Here is a 22,896-nt window from a genome sequence, read left to right as displayed (position 1 = left end):
TCATATTCTCCCAAGATCTTGGTCCAAATATAAATAAGTCAGCCTCTACATGTGCCCATTATCCTTTTGATTTCCCGCATTTGGCATTTTATTTTCTAGATTTATCTTTAAATAAAAAGGGAAAAGATTATCTTTTAAAAGATATGTAATATATATAAGAACTAGTAACATGGATTACCTCCTGGGAAGAGAACCGGATATGCAAAACAGCGGGAATGGCAATGCATGTCACACGGTCTATCCTTTGATAATGTGTGAATTTTACCATTGGTGTTATTACTTATTGAGAAAATAAGTTCAACAAAAGTAAAAAGACAAAGACCTACTAGATATGGGAAATATAAAGTATATAACAAGACAAATGGATAAATAAAGCAGAAAATTAAAGTCCAGAAATAGACCTAATTATATCTAGAAATTTCATGTCTGATAAAGGTGGCATCTCAGATCACTGAGAAGAAGATGAAATATTCAAATGTGTTTGGATAACTGGGTAACCATGTGAAACAAAATTAACCTGATTCCTATCTCCCACCATATTACATGATAAATTCAAAATGGGTCAAAGTATAAATGTGAAAAACCATAAAAATACTGAGCAAAAGCATGAAGAACTGTCTTTATCGCTTTGAAGGAGGCAGGCTTTCCTAACAATGATTCAAAAGCCGGCAGAAATAAACAAAAAGATTCCTTATATTAGAGTTATTTAGATAAAGAATATAAAATAACCATGTGAAATATATTTAAATAAAACTGAAAATGAAGAGAAAAAAAGATGATAAAGAATGGCCAAGCATTAGCCAGGCACAGTGACATGCATCTGTAGTCTCAGCTACTCAGGAGGCTGAGGTGGGAGGCTCACTTGTACCCAGGTGACTGAGTGACTGAGGCTGCAGTGAGCCATGATCATGCTACTGCACTCCAGCCTGGGCAATAGAGTGAGATCCTATTTCAAAAAAANAAAAAAAAAAAAAAAAAAAAAAAAGAAAAGAAAAATGACCAAGCAGATTCCAATAAAAATGAAATAGGCCTTCTATAAATGACAATATCATAACTGAATTTAAAATTCAGTAACTGAATCTGTTTAATAAAGCAGATTAAATACAGCTGGAGAAAGATTTAGTAAACATGAAGAGAGTTCTAGAAGACAGATGAAAAGGTAATTATCCAGCAAGTAGTCCAGAAAGAAATGAATTAAAAACATAACTGAGATTAACCGATATGGAAGACAGTAAAGTATTAACATACGTTTAATTTGTGTTCCATAAGTGACTAGAATAGAGAAACTGTTCAAAGGAAGGATGGCTAAAAACTTTATAGATGTGATAGACATGTTCAAAAATAGAAGTTGAGAACACATATCACCAAAAGACCCTCACTAAATAAGATTCTAAAGGGCATACTTCAATAACAAGTGAACAGATCCCAAATGGAAGGTCTAGATGAAAAGAAGGCACACTTAGTTTTGGTCACACCTTTTTCCTTGCCTGATTTCAGAAATAGGTTTTGTAGTGCTGTGTGTTTGTCCACTGGCCCAAGCAAAAGCAGAACCCTTCATATGGAACTTGTTTACCCATCTGCAGACCCTGATGGTTGAAGTAACAGTTGCATGTTGCTCTTAAAAGTGGTGTCATGAGACAGCAGTGAGACTCCTTTGACTTTCAAAGATTTACAGGCAGCATGGCTTATCTTCAAGATAGCAATGAGATTTTCAACAAATGGTGCTAGAACAACTGGATATCCACATTAAAAAAAAAAAGGCAAGTCTAGATACAGGCTTTACATGCTTCACAAAAATTAACTCAAAATGGATCATAGACCTAAATGTAGAATGCAAACCCATAAAACTTCTAGAAGATAACATAGGAGAAAATCTAGATGACTTCGGGTTTGGCAGTAACTTTCTCAACCCAACACCAAGTGTACAATCTATAAAATAAATAATTACTAACCTGGTCTTTATGAAAATCAAACATTTATACTCTGTGAAGGACAGTGTTAGGGGAATGAGAAGACAAGCCAGAGTGGAAGAAAATATTTGCATGAAGAAGCAATGAGGTCTTTCCCCTCTCAGATCCAAGTATTACAGTATGACTGCTGGCCTTGGGAGAGCAGGGGAAAATGGGGCCATTGCTTCACAAAGTAGGCCCAGATCATGTTTACACTTTCCTGAACAACTTTGTGGACTCTTTAGAAAGACCATGAAGAACTAGATAAAACTCAGTTTTTGGCTCTACAGCTGGATTCACGTGCCCTATGAGAAGCATGTTATCAAGCTATGCTGCACCTTCACATCTTGGGTAAGATAGAGAAGTACTGGTGGAATTCCACTTCCTGGTGGCTTCCAGGCTCTAGCCTCAAACCCTGAGGCCTGACCCACCCACGGGTATGTTAACTTGCTGGCCATATAACACCACATCATCAGGGAAATGTCAAAGGCACGTAGTGCTGAACTGATTCTTTTTCAAATGCTCTGTGAATGTTTATCCACCACGGAATCATCTATTCCCCAAATAGACTGAAGGAAGCTTGGCAACTTACTGTATGTGGGGAGCACCTCCTCAAGTACACAATTTCTTTGTAAAACTATGCTCTGTGATGTTTCCGTGACTGGCCATCAATGAAGATCATCAATAGCATATATTAATAAAAACAGGCCGGGCGCGGTGGCTCAAGCCTGTAATCCCAGCAGTTTGGGAAGCCGAGGCGAGTGGATCACGAGGTCAACAGATCGAGACCATCCTGGTCAACATGGTAAAACCCCGTCTCTACTAAAAATACAAAAAATTAGCTGGGCATGGTGGTGCGTGCCTATAATCCCAGCTACTCAGGAGGCTGAGGCAGGAGAATTGCCTGAACCCAGGAGGCGGAGGTTGCGGTGAGCCGAGATCGCGCCATTGCACTCCAGCCTGGGTAACATGAGTGAAACTCCGTCTCAAAATAAATAAATAAATAAATAAATAAATAAAATAAAAACAAATAATTAGACTAAAATCTAACTGTCTTTTACACATACACAAAAAGCATTAAGTGTCAGCTGCTATCTATGGGTAGTGGGATTATGAATGAGTTTTAGTTTCTTAATTTTCAAACAAATTGCTCACATAACCAGAAAAGGGAACATACACTTAAATATGCTCTGCACACTCTGAGTACCCACTGGAGTTTCAACTTCAGTGTTTTTTTCTCTAGCCGTAACCCCATGGCTCCTTAAAATTCTTAATCTTCCCTTTCGTGTGTGTGTGTGTGTGTGTGTGTGTGTGTGTGTTTTAATTTAAGAAAAACAGAGTAAGGGAGGGGCTTTGCAGAACACAACAAATGCTGTGGCATAAGCCCCAGTGCAGCATGTCCAAGAAGGTACTAGCAAGCATTAGCTGGGTTCTGGCCTGATGTGTCAGTTAGTCTAATGGAGGTGCACTCATGCAAACAAGCAAGGACGTGGGGGCTCCTAGGGCCTTGGAGCATCAAAGAGCCAAGCCTGACTGTCCTCTTCTTCCTGCTCAATTTTTAGCTGTCTGAGTCCAGGACACACTGCAGTGTCCTGGATAGGAAGGTGGTAAAGAGGTTTGGGACTTATTTTCAAGGTAAGTGACAAAGCCAGCTGCAGGCTCTGTCTACCTCAGTCTTCTAAGCTTGTAGGATTGCTTCCCACATGAGAAATGCCAAATGGATGCTGGCTGAAATGACTATCAGTGTAACAGGATATGCTGCTGACAGGAGTGGGCTCTCTCTCTACTTCTAGGAGATGGAGGCAGGGATGGGTTGTGGCCCAATGACTACCACCAAAGGGATATGCAACATCTGACCTGAGTTAGAGGCTGGAAGTCAAACAAGCCAAAACTCAGGATGAGGACAATCACATTGTTAGCCAAAACCAGATGGCAAGATATATTTCTAACAACCATCAATCCTTGGGGTTTTATTTCAGGATGTAGTCAAGCCCAAGGGCTGGCCTCATCCAGTCAGTAAAGTGGCTATAAGATCACTCATAGGACCCTGCTTCTTCCCCAGGTCAGGAGCTGGCTCCATAAACTTCACAAGGATTGGCCAAGTACCTACAGGCAGCTTCAAACTGGTGCATCTGCTATCAGAGGACGCTGGGTGTCTATTAGAGGAGTATGGAGGCTGTAGTCATTGATAGGAGACAAGAAAAGGAACAGGATTACTGTAGACTCCCTTCCTCTCTCATACTTTACCCCTAATCTTAGAAATAGTTAACGTCTGGGCACTTATGATGTGCAGGCATGGAATAAGGACTTCGCATGTATGTTCTCCTAAGAAACGCTGTGAGACAGCTACTGTGATCCTCATTTTACAGAGTATAAAACCGTAGCATGGAGATGTAAGTGACTTGCCTAAGTCACAAGTAAGAAGTGGCAGCTCTGGCACCAGTGCCCATACTCTAAACTGCCCAGTTCTAGAACACAGTGGACCCCAAGTGGTCCCCAGAGCTGGTCACCTAGGAGAAGTCAGCTCCCTGCTTGAGAAGCACCTAGTCTTAGGTTGGCCCTGCAGCTCAGCAGTCCTCTTAGCAATTCCTGAGCATCCAGACCCCTCCCATCTCTCCCACAGGTACCTTTGGAAGGTAGGAGGCCTGGCCTAGCTACTTCAAATGGGCATCCATGTGGCACACCCCATCACCATGCCTGCAATTGTTGATGCCACCTGTAAGAATCTGGGCTGTGCACAGAGAAGAAAACAATCCCTTCTTAGGGACTTCAGGTGACACCTAAACAAGCAGGGCAGCTCTGGTAACTCATTAAGAAGCATTCTCCAGAAACCCACTTGCGATCCTGTTCCCCGCTTGTAGCATGGGTGGTCCTGCATTACCACAGCCTTTCCCTTGCCTATACCCATGTCTGGACAGGAAGCACTTTGGGGGTGGAGATGAGTTGGTGTGTAGCTATGCCAGGCACATCACAGCTCTCAGCAAGGAGAGCTTGAGTGGGTGGGACTTCCCTCAGATGTCTGCCTTGTGTTGGAGCACAATGTTGGGGTCACATCCTTGACCAGACCCTAAGCTGCCAGAAATCTGGTACTCTAGCTTCTTGAACCTCTCTCTGTAGCTTCCCTATGTTCTGGAAAGGGGCTGACTTGGCACCCAGCAGGCACATCAAGACAGGTAAGTGGTTGCCAGAGCCCCTCTCCCACTTCTTGCAGGGCTGGCTGGCACCTCTCAGGTCTCAGCTGATTTCTCCTCCTCAGAGAAGCCTTCCCTGGCCAGCTCATCTCCAAGCCCCCCAGAAGCCTGGGCCCTCCTTTGACCTGCTTTCACTCCTCACAGCACTTTCAGTCTCTAAACTGACTAGATTGGCTGGCTGTCTCTTTTCCAGACAAGAGTGTGAGCTCCACAGAGCAGAGATCACTCTGCTCTGGTTACTCCTGTGCTCTCACACAGAACCTAGCCTGGTGCCTGGCAGACAGCATGTGGAGTGAATGAGAAGAGGCCTCTAGGGAAACAAAACTGAAGAGCAGAGCAGAAAGAGGGCCTGGATTCATTTCCTTCTCACTCAAGGGCCAACAAAGTTCTAAGTGGGCAGATACCCAGAATGTCTAACATCCATGTGCTCCCACAACTCCGCCCAATAGGCTAAGGGCTGGCCACCCTCTGAGGACAGTCAGTGCGGGTGTGTAGACTGATCTGAGGGGTGGAATAGAGCAGTATTCTCACTAGATATGGCCACAGAATTTGGCTCCTCTCCCATCATGAAACAGGACATAAGTGACCAAGCAGTGACTAGGCACAGTACTAACTGCTCAGGACATCCTCCTGAGGTCAGTTGAACCTGACTCCATGTTGGGGCAGGCATGATCATGCCCATGTCTCAGTGCCACATGCAGGCAGGGGAAATGCCTCAGATTCAGCCAAGTATAGACCTGCTGGAAGGTCTTCATAAAACTTAAAAATACACATTATTTTTTAAGATACGAGAGCTGATGTGGCTGATGCCAGAGTAAGGATCTGCTCTGAGCTACTTTTCCAGTGATAAGGATGGGCTATCCTGGCCAGTCTCATGCCCTGCTGTGACCTCTCCCAATACCCATGATAGCTGGGGATATGGATGATAGATGTGTGAGCCACTGAGTCAAGGTCTCTAGCCCTCATGAGAATGGACTGCTGGCATACACCTCAGGAGCACTGGGCTCAGATTCAAAACTAGCCATGCCCAGACCAGGAAACCACAGATGTATGTGCAGCACAGGTAGTAGTTGCCTGAGATATGACAAAGCAATGGTATTCCCCCATCATGCACTCCAAAAAAGAAGAGAAAGCTAGATGGAAGAAATGAAACTGAGGTCGTACTTGACCTAATGATAGTGCCTTTCACCTCAGGAACAGGCATCATGGCATTTGGGAGCCAGGGGCTGCCTGGGTTTGTGTAGCACATTAGCTTTCCCATTATGCTCAAAGCCCCTTTGGCCCTCACAGCATCCTGGAGTTGGAGTAGGGACAGTTGACTCCATTTGAGTTGTAAGAAAATTGGGGTCCGGAGAAGTTAGGTGACTCCCTTTAGGTCACACAGCATGTACACTAACCAGGCAAGAACTAGAATGTCTTCTGCTTCCTATCTAGCAACTTCTCCCAGTCTCTCTGGCTGGCTGCCAATGTTATACATAGCTTTCCTGTGTGTGTCGCCTAAGTTCTGGGCTTGTTTCCTCATCCACACTGAAAAATCATGCTTAGCTCACATTAGCAGGCCTGCCACCTGTAAGTCTTTGCTAAGCAGAAAGTCAAAAGTCCCAAAATATGTACAAATTCTTAAATCTAACACTATTACTTTTCATGCCCAGATGCCTTCAACAGAACACAAAAACTTTACCTTCCTGATGACTGTGTTTGCTATGGGGAAACCCTTGACCTTGCCTTACTGAGAGAGCTGGGAGTGCAGGAAGCAACCCAGCTCTTCCGCTGCCTGGATGTATCACTTTGGGAGAAGCACCCTGTCTTGCTGAGTTGCCCCTTTCTGGCTGTAGCAGAGGTGGCTGCAAGAATCAGAGTACTCTTTCCTGGCACCTACTGACCCACCTGATCATGTCTCAAGCAATACATAGTAAAAGCATTACCACAGGACAGCAGGATTTGGGTCCCTTCTCAACCACTTACAGGTTGTACACAAACCCCAGAAAAGTCCTTTATGCTTTGAGGCCTGGTTTTTCCATCACTAAAAATGGGGGTAGTCTCCCTCCCTTCCCAGCTGGCCTCCCACAAGTGCTATGAAATCACAAATAAAATTGTATCTGTGAACAGGACCAAGGACCCCTTGGAGAGATGGCTGAGTCCAACACTGGGGCAAGGGAAGTCCAGGGTGAGGTTGGAATATCTTACTGTGTTAGAAGGCAAGGAAATATATGGAAATTGATGGAGACATGACAAAAGGACATCAGAACCAGCTTGAAGATCAAATTTGAGGTAATGTAAGCATTAAAGTTAGTAATAACTTACTAAATTTAAAAAAAATCTGTGAACCAACATTTATAGTTCAAAAAACAAAAAAAAAAAGAAAAGGAAGGGCACAGGGAAAGCTTTTATTACAGAAGAATGCCAACTAAGAAATACAGAAATAAAAGAAATTTTTGAAATCACTATTTTATAACCACCAAGAAATGAAAAAAAAAAAAAACCACTATTTTATAACCACCACTGTAATAACAGATTCAGGTAAAATCATCAAGGATTGCTGAAGCCACTGGGTGAAATACCACAGTCCAGGATGTATAGAAATCCAGCAGATACCACCTTAACTGAATGAACAAGCGGAACATCACCAGTGATGGGACAAACCAAGTCAGATGCCTCCAGACATGACGCACAGAGAAGGATGTAGCATCTCTGATACCATTCTCCTAAGAAAATGCTCATCCTACATCTAATCCTAAAACCAACCCAGATTGGAGGACATTCTGCCAAACAACTAGCCTGGACTCTTCAAAAGTATCAATGCCATGAAAGACTGTTTTAAAAACTGGAGAGCTGTTCAAAATTAAATAAGACTAACAAACTGGCAGTCAAATGCAATGTATGATCCTGAAATGGATCCTGGATCAGGAAAGAAAACAAACAAAATTATCAAGGACATTATTGGGACAACTGAGGAAATTTCAAAATGGACTATATAACAGCCAAAAATAAATACAGAAATATCCACACGTACGCCCGCATGCACACACACAAGTGAGGGGAGATAAAGTAGATGAGGCAAGATGTTAAGAACTAGAAAATCTAGGTGAAAATGTTCCTTGTACTCTTCTTGTAACTTTTCTGCAGGTTTGAGATATTTCAAAATAAAAGAAACAAAAGTGGTCTTTGGAGAACTATAAGAACTGTCCAGGTTGACTCAGGCACACTCACCTGTCAGGTATTCCAGGACGGCAGCCATGTACACTGGCGCCCCTACTCCAATTCTGTATTTGGGGTGGCCTTTCTTGATGTACCGCAGCATCCGCCCCACGGGAAAGATGACTCCTGCTTTGGCAGACCGGGACGTCTTGGTGGACTTCTTCTTCCCACCGCGGCTCGACATGACGGTGATCTTGGAGGCGGATCAGTGAGCACACTGTGAAGGCAAGAGGCACACTGGTCAGGGCAGCCGGGGACAGCACGTGTCCCCTTTCCAGGTACATGCCGGTCCCCTGGAAGGAATGAGGTCTGCCTGCAGATGCCACTGCCTGTAACTGTGTGGCCCTCCAAGTCCACATGATGCACTCTGCTGGAACAGTTTGATCTGTGAAGAGAAAGGCTTGGCTCTGCATAGTTTATACCATGACATTGATTTTATTGGCCACTTCCATTTAAATGTTACACTGACAATGACTGCTCTTAAGTGCCTTGCCATTATGCCACATGATCAAAAGGAAAATGGGATTTCTTGGCCACATTCTATACACTTGTTTAATAATTGCATTTTCATACACTTGAGACCAGGGCTGATAAATTTATAGAAGGCTTAATAAAAGAAAAGGAAACTATGACACTTGCCCCTAGAAAGATGATGTAAAGGCAGGTACCTAGATTCTCTGATGAAAGCAGTATCTCTATCTTATCATTCTTCTTCTTCTTCTTCTTTTTTTGAGATGGAATCTCGCTCTGTCACCAGGCTGGAGTACAGTGGCGTGATCTTGGCTCACTGCAACCTCCACCAACTGGGTTCATGCGATTCTCCTTCCTCAGCCTCCTGAGTAGCTGGGACTACAGGTGCATGCCACCACATTCGGCTCATTTTTGTATTTTTAGTAGAGATGATGTGTCACCATGTTGGCCAAGATGGTCTTGATCTGTTGACCTTGTGATCCACCTGCCTCAGCCTCCCAAAGTGCTGGGATTATAGGCATGTGCCACTGCACCTGGCCTATCTTATGATTCTTTATCTGTGAGAGGCAAGAACACCTTACAGGAGTCAGTACAGTATACAGCCAGGTTGCAGTAAGAGGCAACCTGAACACTTCCACTCTGCCAGATGGGCCAATCTTTAGAGAAGAGAGAGAGGTGTTTTTCCTTCCTTGCTTCCAGTCCCCATCCAAACAGCTACCCAGTCAAGAGGAAAACCCTCCTCTACACCTCTTGTGAGCTCTTTATCTCCACCCCCAGGATGAGATCCTGGTCATCACTATTTTAATCAAGTGGTCACAAATGTCTCCTGAGAATGTCTCCATACCACAGCTCCCTCTCCTCTAATCCACCCTCTACCCCATGGGTGGGGCAATCTGGGTACACATACAACTGAACATGCCCTGGCCTGAAAGCTTTCTGTGGCTGCCACGACTTTCAAGACACAACCAGGACTGTTCGCCTGCCACAAAATGCCCTAGAAATCTAGGCCTGGCCCACCTGTCCATTTTTGCCTTGGGCCCCTTGTGGTCTAAACTTGAACACAGGGAGCCAGACAAGGTTCCCCCCAAATGCTCCTCCACTTCTTTTCTCCCTGCCTAGGCAGTGGCTATTCCCTTTGTCTGGGACCTCCATTATCCCTCATGCTTGCCTCTGTCCTCTGCCAGTCTTCCCAAATGTTGGGATCTGGCTGTTCCATCCTCAGGGCCCCATGTGCTGCACACCACAGCATCAATGTACATGGGCCTATTCTCCCATCAGACTTCAGGCAGGTGGAGGGGTGCCCCTAACTGTATTCCTAATGCAGTGCCACCTAAGTTCTCGAATGTTTACTAAGAGCATCCTGTTCATTTATGCATTCACTTCAGGAACTCTGCCGGGCAGATGTGGTCCCTGCGGAACTGGTGGGAAAAAAGACAATAAATAACCCCCTAGTCATTTAAAAGATAAATGTGATGTACGCTTCAAAGGGCCAGTGTTGGGTGCTGGGAGAGGGTATATGAGGGGACTTGACCTGTTCTAGAGCCCCCCCTAAAGTCCTACAAACATGCATGCTCACTGAACAATTGGGCAGGTCTCCCATGTATTGATAAATTGAGGTCAGGCTCCATGGTGTTTGGGGCCTTCTGGCTTCAGCAGTCGATGCTGTGACCGCTGGAGGCCACAGGAATAGGAGTCCCTGTTACTCTGATGCTCCACCTATACTAGGGACAGTGTCAGGACATGCCATGGTCCACACTTAACAGCTCTCTGACCCCAGGAGCATTTCAAATCATCTGCCTGACAGAGATGGCTGTGAGGGCAGCAGACAGAATTCTGGGCACTCTGGGGCTGCTGTGGTGAAGGCCCTGGTTCTGGAGTGATGTTAGAAGAGTAAAGGCCCCTGTCATGAGCACCCTGTCAAGGTGACCAAGTCTTAACTGCTCACTGAGGGCTAGAAAGACCCAGAAGGGTCTAGGTTTTTCTGAAACAATTAGTTGGATCCATTCCTTGCTGTGATGAGCTTCATTTTAAAACATTCCCTGCAAAAAGGTGCTTGTGCTCACTCTGGGCAGGAAATGGTATGTGTACATGTGTATGTGCCTGTGTTTTCAGGGAAAGCTGTCATTGGGTTTCCGAACAGTCTTTTGCTTTACTACAAATGTGTTTCATAGACCAACAACCTGATGCCTTTGGACTAAGAGCTTTTAAATTGGAATATCTCCCCTCTTTAAGCAGGGGAAGCCTGTGGTCAGTGATGATTAACAGCAGCTCAACGCTTTTTCCTACTAGAGCACAGACTTCAGCTTTGTTCACCAGCTGACCCACTGGGCACGTCTGGGGCTGCCTGTGCGGGAACTGGACAGTGCTCTCCTCCAAGAGGGAGCCGTTAGCACTCAGGGACCTGGCAGGTCCTAGACGCACTGACGCCTTTAAAAGTGATGCTCCTTGTCTTTCCCTCCTCTGACTCTACCCGAGTCTTTACATCAATATGCCAGTGACTCCAAGGTCTCTATGCCAGTGCAACAGCTGGCTGCTGAGCCTCAGAGCTCTGTTCTAACTACTGATGGCCAGGGCCCATTTACAAGTCCCACGGGTGCTTTGAACTCTTTTGGGTCTCTCAGCCACATCACTGGCAATGCCATGTACCAAGCTAGCCAAGCAGCAGTCACCTGGCCCTAACTTCTTTGCCCACCCCACAGCACCCAAGCATTAGCCAAGCTCTGCTAAACCGCCTGCAGAACCTCTCAGGCCTCTTCTTTTCATCCTCCCTGTGTTGGTTCAGCCTCTTTACTTCTGACCTATTCTCACTGCACCAGTCTTTATCCATGGACACGAGAGGCAGCTCTGCCCACTCTGATGATTCCCCATTGGCCTGAGCTCCTACGCTAGCCACAAACAGCATCCTTCAGCTACTTCCGCGGCACTGCTTCCTGCCACCCCTGCCCTGGCTCATATGCCTCGGGCCACCCCTGACTTCCTGAGCCTGTCACACTGTGTTAAGGATGTCTCTGAACATGCAGTTCTTCTGTCTGGAATGCCCTTTGTCCTCTTGTCAACTTGCTGAACTGACACAGCCTCCCTCTGCCATGGAGACTTTGTGGATGTGACCACAGCCTAGAATTGCTCACTGCACCATGTTCCCATGGTATATATCCCAGCACATGCCTCTCCAACTCGACTGAACTGTAAGCCACTCGATGTGAGGCACTGTAGTCAACTCATCCCAAGAAAGGCCTGAAATATCACAGCTCCTCTGGTGCCACCCTGCTGGCAGAAGAACTTCACTTCTCATTTTGAGTCAGGCTCCTGTCCAATAAAGCAGCCTCCCCACCAATGGGGTTGTCTTGCAGAGATTCTGTTCTTTACCCCTCCCCATGTTCTTCCTGCACTTCTAACTATAGTTCCCCAAGCTGCAGCCACAGCTATGAAAGAATTCTGACTAAGCTATGAAGGCTCATGACATCTAGCAACATGTGGTGGGTTTCAAAATACCCTCTGGAAAATCACCTCATAGTTGTGCAGTCTCTGATAAACCCATGTATGTGCGAGGTCCATCCTGCTCTTCCAAGATCTATGCAGGTGTGGGAAGCTCCAGTCAGGCACGCATGATGAGGGGGAGAGTGACTATGAGGCCAATGACAATTGAACATTATGATTAATAACTAGAAGTCCAAAGCCAGACTGACCTGATTATAACCATGGCTCTGCCACTTACTGGCTATGTCTTTTTGGGCAAGTGATTTAACCCGTCTGAACCTATTTTCTTATCTTACAAGTGGAGATGATGCTAGTAAGGGCCTCAAAGGGTTGGTGATAGAAGCGAACCAAAGCATCCATGTAAGGGCCTGATACTCACTCACTGAGAAAGTGCTCTGTAGTTAACAAAAACAACAATCTGTATAAGACGAAAGAAAGGCCATCCTCTTGCAGAACAGATCTTGGACATTTGCACTGAAGATACTGCTAGCTGATGTACCAGATAAGTCTCTACAACTTATTTCTTCTACTGAAAAGTCCAAAATGGGTTTCTGTGATTGGCTGGTGCTTCTCCTCCATATAGTGATTCATGATGCCTCCCATCTTGTGACTCTGACATCTTCAATGCATGATTCCCAGGGTTGCATGGAAAGAAAAAGATCATGGATAATAGTCTATGAGGGTTTTAAGGGGCCAGACTTGAGGTGGGGCACATCACTTCTGATCATGATCCATCAACTAGAATTCATTCATGTGGCCACAGCTAATTGCAAGAGCGTTTGGGAAATGTACTCTGGCTATTTACTCAGAAGAAAGAAGGAAACAACTAGTCTCTGTCACACAACAAACCAGTCTGAACACTGACCCTAACGCCAGAATGAGTGACCAGCCAAAACCTGTTGGACCCTGTTTGACCCATATTCTGCATCCAGCCTGGTCTGAGAAATAGGTAGCCCTACATCATGGACAAAGCAGCTTCCTAAGCACTCAGCATCTCTGCAGGGCAGTGAAGATGGTCACAGGAGACAGCTATACTATCTGGTCAAACTGACAAAGATGTGTTCTTCCTTCAGTAAACCAGGAGGCTTCACTAATGTTGATGGCTCTGCATGCTTTGAAGACAGTGATAGGTCCTCAGGCAACTGAGGACTAGCTTGACTGCCCTTTTGGCTGTTAACAGGGTAGAAAATGAAGATTCTGTGGTTGATCCTGAAGGGATCTCTGTGGTCTTTATTTCTGCAACTCCTCCAATTACAAATCAATCACAATAAACATTAACCTTGTTTACAGAACCTCAAAGCTTACCCAAAGACAAACTTTTGTAGAGGAGCTGTATGGAGAGATGAGTTAGACTAGAATGAGAAGCAAGAGTTTGACCACAGTCCCCTCAGCAATCAAGATGTGAGTGGAACAACGCAGTCTGTTCTTGTAGCACAGGGCTAATTAGAAGGCTGGCTATGTAGACCCCATAAATAAGGTGAACATGAGAACAATAAGCTGTGTACTACTAGGAGGGGCAGTAGGGGCAAGGAACCAAAGTGCCATGGAGGCCCTGCCACACCCTCCTATCCCTCCCCAGCAGGTATCCTAACAGGCTACTGCTCCCTGCACTGCAAAACACCCTCATTCCCTTTGGCACTTTCAGCACATCCAGCATGCTCAGTCTCGACACTGCTGTAGCCCTTTGTCTAGGGTAATCCTGCCTAGTGGTCCCAATGCCTTCTCTGGTGATGGTCCATCAAGGTGCTCCTTCCTCTGCATTCCTGCCGTGCTCATGCCTTCTGTCAGTCAGTCTAGTTTGGGGCAGCTGCATGTCCAGACTCCAACCTGTGCACAGGCCCTGCTGACCTCCAACCCATCTCTATTTGCAGCAACCAGAGATCCACCAGGATGAATCTCTCCCTCTCAGTTCCCTCAATGGATATGTCAGCTGCAGCCCCAGGGCCTAGGTAAAAGTGCCTCACGATCTCCCTCAGCCTGCCCCTATTCTTTAATATACTCAATTATTCTTCTCAGTGTTATGTACAGTACTATGCAGGTGCAGTTTCCAGCCCTTCCTTCCATCATGATTGCCAGCCACTCTAGATCCCATTTACACATAAATTCTGAAACCAGCTATCCCATTCTTAGCACTCAGTTCACTGTATCGTCCTTGCCTGTGTACTTGTCTGTTTTGATGAAATGAACCAATCTGCTCTGCACATAACTGTATCTCCAAGCACCCACTACCCTGTCTGGCACCTGGTAGACACTCAAATACTGGCTACACAGTAGCTGATTCGTTGGCACTGACAGTGGATGGGGTTCCCTTGAGAAAGAAGAGGACAGCATTTCCAAAGGCCACAGGACTTGGAGCTATGGCTAGTGGGACACCAATCAGGGGCCTTCTCTTGGGCCATTCATGTACATACTTAGCAAAATCCCTATGGGAGCCCAGACACTCAAAATTCAGGGAGCTTGTGGAGCTACCTTGGGGATTCTCAGGAAAGGAATACTCCAGTTGCCCTGACAGTTGGGCATAGATCACACAGAGGCCTTATGACTCTGTGACACTTCTATGGTTCCAGTGACCTCTCTTCCTGCCTCTGGCTCAGTATCCTAGACTGCAAGAAAATACTTACCTTCCTCACATCTATAAGAGACTGACTCCTGTTAAAGTTTCAGTACAGGAAACCCTTAAACAATCAGGAAACTCATGAAACCACTGGAATAGTTAATCATGAAGTATTTTATTATCTAAGCAATGAATACATGCATATTGATCCCATGCAATATTGATTAGAACTGCTGGGGAGTTGCTTGTCAAAGAGCCCTATCTTCAGCCCCTGAGAAAAGAGGAGCCTGAGCTATCAGTGCTTAAATCACTGTTGAGGAAGAACTGCCCCATCTGTTCTGGCAGCTGTATAAATGCCTGCATATCCACATGCATTTGTCACCTTCCCATCAACTCCAATCACAAAGGCAAACCTGAGACACTTAATTCTGAAGGGCAGGACACTAATCCTGTTTACAGCATTCTTTTCCCTATGGCATCAAATGATTAACGGTGTCAACCGCTGTCATGTCCCCAGAGGCATGTGGATATACTACACAACCATTGCTCACAGAGCTGGGGTTCACAAGCTGCACTCTGATTGGCTTGGATCAGAGACCTGTTCTTGTACTCTAGCCAATCAGGAAAAATATCTTTCTCCATTCATAAAACACCACATCATAAAGTGAGCCAGATGATTAAAGAACCTGCAGTCCACTCTCAGTGAACTAAGGGATTGCAAACAGAAGAGACAGACCAACTGAGATAGTAAATAAATTGTAAGCCATGTATTTTGTTCCAGCAGACCTGCCTTACTCCTGTGTTAGATTTTCAGTGGCAGGGAGAAACAAAACACAAACACAACTGTCATTCACCACATGCAAGAGATAGTTTTGGGGAAGCCAGTCTGGGGTTGAAATTTCACCTCTGCAAACCCATTCCTTGATGTGCTTCCCAGAGATGCACTGAAGGAACTGTGCAGCTTTCTACATTTTAACAGCAAGTCACTGCCTGCCTACTTTACAAAAACACTTTCCTACATATTCCTCTCTCTTTTAAAGGTTGTGCCAAACTCTAAGATAACCAACCAGTCTAATATAAGGCCATTTAGGGAAAAGTTAAAGTGTGGGCTTCAGAGGGCAGGACTCTGATCAGGCTTCGCATGTAGAATCCACTCAGTATTTATTGAGTAGACGTGTTCCCAATAAGAATAAAAAGAACACCTGATCCTATCTCTCTCAGGCTTAGAACCCTTCAGCGATTCTTATTGCTCTTAGGATACAGTGTGGGTCTGCCCAGGATCCTTTGTAATTTGTCCTGTTTGTCCCTCCCTGAAGCCTCATCTGACTCCCCACCAGGACTTAGTCATAGAACACCTGATCCTATCTCTCTCAGGCTTAGAACCCTTCAGCGATTCTTATTGCTCTTAGGATACAGTGTGGGTCTGCCCAGGATCCTTTGTAATTTGTCCTGTTTGTCCCTCCCTGAAGCCTCATCTGACTCCCCACCAGGACTTAGTCATAGAACACCTGATCCTATCTCTCTCAGGCTTAGAACCCTTCAGCGATTCTTATTGCTCTTAGGATACAGTGTGGGTCTGCCCAGGATCCTTTGTAATTTGTCCTGTTTGTCCCTCCCTGAAGCCTCATCTGACTCCCCACCAGGACTTAGTCATCCCGAGCCTCTGGCAGTTCCCCACATAACCTCTGTCCTTTTCTTCTAAGATGCACACATGTGGTTCCCCAGGCCTCAAACACTTGTCCCCACCTGCCCTCCTTTGCCCAGCCAACTCCTACTTGACCTTTCCATGTCAGATAAGGGCTCACTCCTGGCTAGGTTACTGTCCCTGCTGGGGGCTACTTGGGGCCTTCTGCATTGACCTCACAACAGCCACTTGCCTGCCTTCTCTCTAATGTCAGCTCCCCCAGGGCAGGGGCTAGGCATTTCTTAATCATGGCTGTGTCCCCAGTGCCTGAACAGGCGCTAATTCTCAGGAAATATTTACGGAAAGACTGTGAGACACTGACCTGACAGGTTTGGTCCAAGCAAACAAGCTATACAACTCTTAGGAATGAAGAGTTGACTCACTCAGGTTCATCTGTAATCGCTGAGGCAGGGTCCAATAGACCTCTAAATCTACAGAATGTGGGAAGAACCCACAGACAGATCTGAGCATCACTCACTCTGCCCCTTCCTAGCCCATGTTCTGGGAATGGGGCTCTGAAAAGCCTGTCACAAATCCTTGGGGAGACTCAAATAAGAACCAGAGGCTGTTGCAATTCTGATGAACACCACATAGAGAGTCTTGTTGGGTTCTTCAGCTTGAGGTTTCCAGTTTATGCTTTTAAATAAATCTCCTTTAGGTGACTTGGGGCTGCATTGGCTCTGAAGGCAGGTCCCAGAACACATGCACTCTGAGCTTCTCAATGGGGGAAGGAAGGAGAGGCGCTCCTCAAGTTCTCCTCTCTCAGGCACCAGAAGAAACAGCAGATGGAGATGCACCACTCCCTGACACTGGCCCATTTGGTAAAAACTAAACCAGTGGCATGGCTGCGTATTAGAATGCCACATGTGAAGTTCCAGACAATTCTCAAAGTTTAATAAAATGTGAGTTAAATTATGCCTCCTTCTAAAGGCCTCACCTCAAACAACTTTCATTTACACACCCCTCTTAATGCCTTATCCAGGGATCAGCATTAACAATGGTAACAGATCAAAACCAAAGAACAGACTGGAGCGATTTCTCTCTCCTTGTAAAACTAGAAGGGGGGAGAATTTGAAGTCTTTCAAGAGTTTTGTTGTTGTGTTTAAAAACATATGCTTCCTCATCGGAGAGTCTCTTGTGCAAGACCGAGATGCTGCTGCCCAACTTTGTTTAAATGTGTACAAAGGGTATTAATTCCAGTTGCAGGCATGAGGTGTCTATTCAGAGTTAACACCTCTGACAGCAGGCTAGTAGCCTAACGTTGGCCTGCAGTAGGTGAATTCCACCTAATTTACAACTCGAGTCTCCCACTCAAACCTAAGACCGTTAAAAAATGCCCGACTCCCTGGAACAGGGAGCTTCGGAACAAAGCACTCCCCCTCACTTTAACGGTAAAACCTCAAACCACAAAGGTGGAGGAAAAGAGGGAAGCTAGCAGGAGTGCCCCCTTTGTCTATTCTTATGTGCTGTTTACCGGGTCATTAAAATCTTACAAGGACTTTATAGTCACCGTAATTGTCAAATTCAAGGTTTGTCCCAGTTGTTTGTACAGAAGTCTCTCACTTTCAAACTCAGAAACATTTCCCCTAACATCTTGTCTAAAAGAAGCTTTCAAGCAAGGTACTGACCAGCTCCTTGAGTGATCTGTGGCCCCTGCAGAAGTGGGGGTGGGGAGCGCCATGTCGCACACCTGTTGTCAGGTGACACTGCCAGCAGCATCCTGCGCACTCACCTCCCCACTCCACCCCACCCCCAGCGAGGCTCTTTCCTGCTGGCTTTCTCCACCCAGGGAAGCCTACAGCCTTCCGGAGTTACCTTAAAAAACAAAACAAAACAAAACCCTTCCTACCACAAAGCAAACAAAAGGCTGATACCGAGACCATCGGGAGCAGCGGGGGTTCCCGTGGCCCCTTCTCCAACCCATCCTTGTACCACCTCCCCGACCCGGTCCCCGCTGCAGCCCGGCTTTAGTCCCGTGAGCAGCTCCCGCCCTACCTTCCCTACAGACAGCGAGCCAGACGCCTACCCCTCAGTCCCCCAAGGTTCGGGCCCGACTTATTGTGCCCTGGCCAGCAACTCGCGGGCCGGCGGGAGCCTCACCAAGTACAACTCCGCGCACAGCAGCTCCCGGGCGCCCAGGCCCAGGCCGGCGTAGCCGGGCCTCCTGCGGCCTCGGGCCCGGCCCGTGCACCCGCCCCAGGAAGGGTCGCCAGGGGAGGCGCCAGCACTGCCTTTTCCCCACAAAAGCGCCCAGGCGCGGGCAGGGGATATGTTTCGAAGAGAAGTTGGTTTCCGGGTTTATTTTTTGAACAAAACCAAAGGGAATCCCGCGCCGCCCGGCAGGGCCTAGGAGGGCGTCGTGCGCGCGCGAGGACCCGGCGTGGGCCGCGAGGAGCCGGGCGGCCCGAGCCCGGCCGAGCGACACCTGGGTGTGCGCAGGCCGGGCCGCTCCCCGGCACTCGCGGCCGGACCCAAGCGGCGGGGACAGGGCGTGCGGCAAGGGGGCCCCCGCGGCACTTACGCGGCGGCGGCGGTGGCAGCTGCAAGGTGTCTCGGCTTGAGCCCTCCCGGCCGCTCGCGCCTTTTCTCTCTGCGCTCCTCGCTGGCCCGCCCGCCTCTTCGCTTCCCGCCCGCACGGCCCGCGCTCGCCCCCTCCGCCCGGCGCCGCTGCCGAGTGAACTGGAACCAGTCCTCGCGGCCGGCTTCCCACAATGCACAGCGCGCTGCTCGTCACATCCCATCTCTGCCCCGCGCGTCCGGCCTCCGCGCCCGCGCCGCCCGGCGCTCCGGCCTTGACCCCGGGCCCGCGCCCTGCCCACTGACGCCGGCCGCTGCGCGCCCAAGCACCCGCCCGCGACCCGGACGCGAGGTCCAACCCGTGACCCCTGGGGCACCCAGAACCCAGTCCTTGGGAAGGGCCAAGTTCTTCCCTCGAGAGGCGCTTCTCCAGGGCGCGTCCCAGCCTCTACGTCTCGAGTGAGCGCCTGCTGTGTGCCTGGCCCTGAGCACGGGACTGTCGCCGCCACCGCATCGTTAGGAACCTTCCCACTAACTCAGTGAGGAGGCACGACGGCGGTTACCCGGGATCGCGATCCTTCTTCCCTCCCCAGTCAATGCCAATCCTCCCATCCCCGCCTCAGTGGCCCCGCTGTCTTTAGATACAGGCCACCCCCAAGCGATGCCTGCCCCAAGATCAGTTACTGCGCAGCCGGCTCCCCTGGGGTTCTTCATTTAACCCCCATCACCCCGAAATCTGGAACCTGCCTTGCGCCTGGAAGCGGTTTCCTACTTCGCTTCAGCAAAAGTTCGCTTTCGGACCCAAGTTGGGAATTACTAATATAAACAGTGATTCTTTATCATCACACACGTTTTTTTTTAAAAACTACGGACTGGCAGAAAGAGGAGGGGCCGCCACAAAGCCCGCCAAGCCTTCCTAAATTGGCTTACCGCCTGAAAACATTAGTGCCCCATCCGGGCTACTTAAATAGTGGTCTTCCCTCTACTCCCCTCCCTCCAAAGTGTGGAGCAGGAAGCCACTTCTCCATCCAGCTGTGAACTAAATTTGGATAGTAATACACATCCCTTAGGGTTGATGTGAAGTTTAAAATGCCGCTGCTGGGGATTATGGAGGTAATTAGAGACCCCTAGTCCTCAGGTTGCTTGGGAATGGCAGTGGCGGTAACCTCCACCTCACCTGGTTGCTTTACCCCTTACTTTAAAAGTTTGCAAAACAATGTCTAATACTTGCCATTCATGCATTCGTTAATTCAATTAAGTACTGAGAACGTATTTTGTGTCATGCATCAATTTGGGTGCTGGGTATGAAGCACCCAAGAGAACAGGCAGAAATATCTATCCTCCTGGAGTTTGCAGTCTAGTGGGGGAAAGAAAAACAAAAGGGAGGATATGTCAGAGGGTCGTGATGCGGGGGAGAAAAATAAGGCGGAGAAGGGGAATAGGAAGTGTGAGATAAGAGTGTGAGATGAGAGGCTCTATTATAAGAGAAGCCCTCTCCGATCAGTCAACATTTAAAGCAAAGGACTGAGGCCGGGCGCGGTGGCTCAAGCCTGTAATCCCAGCACTGTGGGAGGCCGAGGCGGGTGGATCACGAGGTCAAGAGATCGAGACCATCCTGGTCAACATGGTGAAACCCCGTCTCTACTAAAAAGTACAAAAAATTAGCTGGGCATGGTGGTGCGTGCCTGTAATCCCAGCTACTCAGGACGCTGAGGCAGGAGAATTGCCTGAATCCAGGAGGCGGAGGTTGCGGTGAGCTGAGATTGCGCCATTGCACTCCAGCCTGGGTAACATGAGTGAAACTCCGTCTCAAAAAAAAAATAAATAAATAAAATAAAGCAAAGGACTGAAGAAACTGAGGGAGCAAGGCTTGTGGGATATCTGGGGAAGAATTGCTCCAAGCATAAAGAATAGCAAGTGCAAAGGCTAGGAGTAGGAGTGTGTCCAAAATAGTTGAGACACAGCGAGTATCTTGACTATGACTTACGTCTTGACTTTTGTCTATGTCTCTAACTATGACTATGTCTTAACTTTGAATTCAGTTAATACATTAAAATCCATTGGCCTATTTTATATCTTGACTATGTCCTTTAGCCATGCATGATTTGGTAAAATCATACATTGGTCATTTGCGAAATATCAGTTCACTGATTTATACGGATTTTCCAAATGTAAACACATTCCATTGTACAATATTAGAAAGTTACGTCTATTAATAGTACCACTGATCACATCAAGCTCATGGTAGCAGATACGAGTTTCCCAAATGAGTGAACGGGTGAAGTAGAATGGGTGAAGGGGAAAGTAACAGGAGATGAAGCTGGAAAAATTATGACGCTTCTGATGCTTCTGGTCCCAAAACAAAGCATTATGGATATATGAGGATTTCCTAGGGAAGGGATGTCAGGAAAGGTGCAGAGACCCTTACCCCATGCCCCACCTTGTGGTTCGATCCTTCTCTAGTTCCTTGGGCAAGGACTTTCAGTTCTTGAGGGACCACCAGGTGAAGTTAAAGTCTACACTCCTCCAAGAGCTGATCTTGGGGCGCCTCCACCTCCATGCCCCTCCACAGCATGCCATTCTCATAAAACATACTAGGAACTTCTTCCTCTGGAGCTGTTCAATGCAGCAGCTCTGACCTCACCCTTCTCCAGAAGCCTCCACCTTCTCTCCCCTTTCCCTCCTGCACTTGGTAGTTCCTGTTCTTCCACTTCAGTGACCTGTCCCCTCCCCTAATCTGGCTCAGAGAAGTATACCAGCTGCTGCTGCTATTGCTGCTTCTTCTTTTAAAGGTTTTTATTTTCCCAATTACAAAAAAAAAAGTATGCTCACTCTGAAAATATGGAAAATAAAAATGCTCAAAAATTAAAAATCAATCTATGTTCATTGCTAGGGGAACAGGCTGCTCCCATTCCAGCCTTTATATCTATTTCATATTAAACATACAGAGTTTCTACTCTGTTTAGTGATTGCCACCTGCATTTTAAACTTAATGGTGCTTTATGAGCATTTTACCGGGTAGTTATTCTACAATAACATTACTGGAACTGTTTGGGTTTCCCTTGACCCTCTTAAAAATTATTGAGAACCCTGAAGAGCTTTTGTTTTACAGGTTACATCTGTCAATATCTGCTTTATTAGAAATAAAAACTGAGAAAATGTGAATATTTATTTAAAAAATGTTAACATGTAAACAAGTTATGTTACATAAATAACGTATTTTTCAAACAAAAATAATGGGAAGAGTGGCATTGTTTTACAATTTTGCACACCTCCTTAATGTCTGGTGTAATAGAAGATAGCTGGTTTCTTGTCGCTTCCTGCATTCAGTCGGTCACTACATGTTGTTTTGTTTGAAATATGCATAGAAAATTCAGGCTTATGTAGATATGTATATGGGAAAGAATAGAGGATTTCAATCACCTTTTCAGACAATTACAGATGTTCTTCTTTTCCCCTACGCCAAAATGCAAGAAGGAGTAGTTTCTTAAAGGTTAAGTGCAATGTAAAACCTGAAAAAAAAATCAATAAACTTTTTAACTCAGTTAATACATTAAAATCCATTGGCCTATTTTATATTTTGTCTGGGTCCTTTAGCCATGCATGATTTAGTAAAATCAAATATTGGCCATTTGGGAGATATCAGTTCACTAATTTATACAGATCTTCCAAATGTAAACACATTTCATTGTGCAGAATTAGAAAATTGCATCTATTAATAGCACCACTGATGTCATCTCAAGGTTTTCAAGTATCGGGAAGTTGTCAAGCTCATGGTAGCAGATATGAGTTTCTCAAAATTGTAATTTCTGCTTGAAAAATCAAGTTTATCACTGACAATATACTGTCACAGTG

At 46.5% G+C, this 22,896-nt stretch overlaps 1 protein-coding gene across 9 annotated transcripts in view; it reads right to left on the bottom strand.

The window, feature by feature from the left end:
• Positions 1-20,051, bottom strand: part of LOC108307120 (core histone macro-H2A.1) — a 65,922-nt gene extending 45,871 nt beyond the window's left edge. For 4 of the 9 annotated variants that reach the window (XM_017532336.2, XM_017532342.2, XM_017532340.2 and 1 more), the window contains exons 1-2: positions 19,035-20,051; positions 8,351-8,555 (exon numbers count right to left, since the gene is read on the bottom strand). In XM_017532336.2, coding sequence (XP_017387825.1) covers positions 8,351-8,522 — 172 coding nt within the window. In that variant the 5' untranslated portion in view covers positions 8,523-8,555; positions 19,035-20,051. Of the gene's footprint in view, positions 1-8,350; positions 8,556-11,226; positions 11,230-19,034 lie in introns of all 9 variants that reach the window. The other 5 variants (XM_017532337.2, XM_017532343.2, XM_017532341.2 and 2 more) reach the window with 2 other exon arrangements.
• Between the last annotated feature and the right edge of the window lie 2,845 nt (positions 20,052-22,896).

This window comes from Cebus imitator, unplaced genomic scaffold, assembly GCF_001604975.1.
Source record: "Cebus imitator isolate Cc_AM_T3 unplaced genomic scaffold, Cebus_imitator-1.0 Scaffold76, whole genome shotgun sequence".
Lineage (NCBI taxonomy): Eukaryota > Metazoa > Chordata > Mammalia > Primates > Cebidae > Cebus > Cebus imitator.
The sequence above is the reverse complement of the archived record's forward strand: the minus strand, read 5'-3'. Positions and strand labels throughout refer to the sequence as shown.